This window comes from Sphaeroforma arctica, assembly GCF_001186125.1.
Source record: "Sphaeroforma arctica JP610 unplaced genomic scaffold supercont1.295, whole genome shotgun sequence".
Lineage (NCBI taxonomy): Eukaryota > Ichthyosporea > Ichthyophonida > Sphaeroforma > Sphaeroforma arctica.
This window is the reverse complement of record NW_014040263.1, coordinates 30375-33822: the sequence shown is the minus strand read 5'-3', so window position 1 is coordinate 33822 and position 3448 is coordinate 30375. Positions and strand designations below refer to the sequence as shown.

Sequence of the window (3448 nt, the reverse complement as noted above, 5' to 3'; positions counted from 1 at the left end):
CATTCCAATCGATTTAGGATTGAGCAGGCTGCTGGCCTGCGAGGCACCAGAGCTAACCTCAAACCGTTTCCCGTTAAAACTTTTATAAATCGAAGAAATATACTTTTACCTTCAACCGTATACAGTCCCCTCTATATTTCTAGGTGCAGTTTTCGGGTCTAAAAATTGAAGTGTGTACAGTTTTTAATAAAACAAGCAGTCCTATAGATCAATTCAGGTGGACCTTTCCAATCACGCTATAATCTTATACTGTTTAAAAAATGAATAGATATGCGTTTGCGTTCAACTTTTATCCCGTACCCCCGTAACGTAGTGAGCTTAGCCCCAGATGACAACACCAGCGCCCAGCGGTTCCGTATTTATACTTGTTTTTCCAAAACAAATCTTCTTGAAACAAGTTGCAATCCCGTGTAAAATGTAATATATATAAATATGAAATTCTTGTACATGCTGGTAAATCTGGTATACAACATGACCACTTTTATTTTTATTGTTGTCGCTTCTCGTCATCCTTAATTTATGTTTTTTTTTATAATTTATGGATTTTACCAAATCGGGCCTCTGAGGCTCTGACTCATCTGCGCCTTTTCTACTCTCCTCTCTCTCTACTAGTAGAGAGAGAGAGAGAGAGAGAGTTTCCCACTCCAGGTCTGTCAAAGAAGAGTATTCTATATCACTTAAAATATCCCCAGACAGATGGTACAATTGGAAAGTGAACACTGACTGCTTCTGGTACCCGTTGTGTCGCGGATATAAATGGTGAACGTTGTGCTCTACAATTAGCATAATCGGACAGGTACTTCAGTTGTTACAGCAGTAGAAGACAGTTTTTAGAATATTGAACTAATTATGAAGGTTTTTTCTCAGTTTATACTAGCAACATGCGCCCTCTCACTTGTTGTGGTTGCAAACCCGGCCCGTCGACAAGAAATGTCGGAGATGCCGAGTGAGGATACTACGTCTCAAGAATCTGGTGGCGTAGGGGAGAGTCTTATTATTTCTGAGATGGAAATTCCTCAAGAAACTGGTGACGTGGAGGAGAGTCTTATGGTTTCTGAGATAGCTTTGGAAGATGAGGTCTCTTGTTTGCCCGATGATACATGCCCAATCGGTTACAGTAAAGTAGCCAATGTTATGGATGGGGCAGAAGTGAACGATATGTTGCCTGTCGAGAGTGATCCTGCTGAGAGCGACGCTGCAGAGAGCGCCGTTGCTGCCGTTGAAGTATCACTCCCTGAGGATCCAAGTGATGATGCTATTGCCTGCCAGTCAGGACCCGTGTGCGAAGAATCAGGTATAACCGCGAATGGCGGCTTTGTATGCTGTACTGAAGGATATAGCATTGGGGGCTTAACGATTGGTATGGATTTCACCACATGCGAGTGTATTCCTGGTGATGCTGAGGTACGCAGAAGGCGTCAAGAGGAATCTATGGCCATGGAATCTGACGAACCCACGGCTATGGAGTCTGAGAAGATGATCGAATCTTCCATCCCACTTGCCGAGGAAACTATTGGCATGTGTATGTGCAAGAAAGATACGGATGATATCGAGAGTGTCGAGGCGATGCCTACTGAAGAAATGAGTATGAGTGACTCAGCCACCCAGAGCATGTAATTTTATAGTGATACACGCTAAAGAGAAAGACCTACATCATGTTCGAAGCAGCAGAACATGTAGACGATCACAGAACGGCTTCCTGGGCGTTCATACCTCGTGAAAATATAAAATTTGATCAGGGCGTAGCTCCTTACGAGCTATTCATGACAAATTAAATACAAATCTCAAAAAAAAAATCGGTTTTAAAAAATGCACGTCTTGTGGCAGCGCTTTCAAATCCACAACCTATTGACAACGAATTCTCGCAGTATATATTTCATAAATAAGAGCACATTCCACTGGGCGGCAGGTACGCTTCACCCTACTCGACTACAGTAAACTCGATTCAATAGTTGTTGTGGAGTATTAAAAGCAACACGATTTCATACAGTACAGAGTCACTAGCACCCCAATAGGATTCATCATGATTTCTCCGCCTATAAGCCTACCTGTCAATAAGAGTCCACAGCATCACGCAAAACAATATGATTCCGTAGATTCGCGCAAGCAAATAATTGGTCTGCGAGGACATTACCAAGTCCAACCTGATCAGCCACACTTCTAAAGTGTTCATGTAAAAGTTTTACTCGACAACTAGCTAGTGGAGACCGCATTTACGACAATTGTTGAGGGCACTAATTATCAACCGCCATACATATTTTTAATAATAAGGTTTTAAAAATTGCATTGCCACCCGGAACGTGGTAGGACTGCGGCAAGACTGACTCGTGCATGCGTTAGTCTTAAGCATTCTCAAAAAGCTATATTACCAAAGCTCTACACAAAAAACAAAACTACAGCAACGAAAAACCAGAAATCAAGACGACTATGATCAAATATGCAACAAGCACAACGTATCCCACTAAGTGTGAGCTGTGGTGGTTGTACAAGTATTTATTTTATTTTCGAAGGTTTAACCAACCCTGACAATCTCTTCTTCCAAATGCTGGAACTCTTCAAATGTGTCACTGTCGTCTTCCGGGACAGGTCTCGGTGCGGTCTTGCACATCCGTTGCATTTCTAGGGTGTCTCTTGGTAGTTTGCCGGCGATGAATACACACAACATCGCACAGACACCTCCCACAGCGTACGCGATCCCTATCGCGCGTTGTAAATAATACACATATTATTAGACTTGTTACTAAATCATATTATTACAATTGTTCCTAAACACTTCCAATTGATCCCTGACGTGCTTTTATTCTTTCCATGCCATCGGCTGCAATTAAATGCAGTATAACTAACTAGAACCAAATGCAATTTAGTTTATCTAATTGTTCCCAAATGCAATTGTAAAGTAGTCCAATACTATGCTTAATTGAGTGTAATTTACAGATAGCTAATACAAATAGGAGGCTAAGCTAGCTGGATTTACCAGTCCAAAATGGTACATTCCAAGGAACGTATTTCTTGAGATATCAGACAATGGTGGCAAGCCTTACCGAATCCGTGAGCAATACCATTTCCGTTAAGTCAAGTTTTGCAACGACGCGCAATATGACCCAGCACCCAACACACGTCGCCAAACTGATAGAGCCCTGAATACACACATCAATACATACCTGGGTAACTAAATGTGTTCGTACACGTCAGCAGGACGCCAAAAATCATCGGCGCTAGACCGATACAAACTGAGGTCAGGCAATTAAAAGATGTCTGTAGGTGAATGAGAATCGAGACATAATGAGCGCTTATTCGACCTTGCATATACTTGTCATGAATATCCGAGGTAATAGGCAGTTGTACGAAATCTGTATGTGGATAAGAATCGAAACAGAATGAACACCTATTAAACCTTATATATATACATATATACATATACATATACATATACATATACATATACATA

General features: G+C 41.4%; 2 protein-coding genes across 2 annotated transcripts; one reads left to right on the top strand and one right to left on the bottom strand.

Moving 5' to 3' along the window:
* The first annotated feature begins 706 nt into the window (after window positions 1–706).
* SARC_04927 (hypothetical protein) lies at window positions 707–3202 on the top strand. The gene has a single exon (XM_014301221.1). It carries the CDS (start codon window positions 850–852, stop codon window positions 1615–1617), a length of 768 nt encoding a protein of 255 aa, XP_014156696.1. The 5' UTR covers window positions 707–849; the 3' UTR covers window positions 1618–3202.
* Window positions 2148–3263, bottom strand: SARC_04926 (hypothetical protein). The gene is made up of 2 exons (XM_014301220.1): window positions 3162–3263; window positions 2148–2697 (listed from the first exon to the last, which is right to left on the bottom strand). Exons 1-2 carry the CDS (start codon window positions 3208–3210, stop codon window positions 2513–2515), a joined length of 234 nt encoding a protein of 77 aa, XP_014156695.1. The 5' UTR covers window positions 3211–3263; the 3' UTR covers window positions 2148–2512.
* Between the last annotated feature and the right edge of the window lie 185 nt (window positions 3264–3448).

Excerpts from the sequence above, each read along its gene's own strand:
- SARC_04926 (XM_014301220.1), bottom strand. The coding sequence starts at position 3,210 with ATGATTTTTGGCGTCCTGCTGACGTGTACGAACACATTTAGTTACCCA. Across the intron at positions 2,698-3,161 it reads GAACACATTTAGTTACCCAG|GGATCGCGTACGCTGTGGGA; the intron begins GTATGTATTGAT and ends AACGCGCGATAG.
- SARC_04927 (XM_014301221.1), top strand. The coding sequence starts at position 850 with ATGAAGGTTTTTTCTCAGTTTATACTAGCAACATGCGCCCTCTCACTT.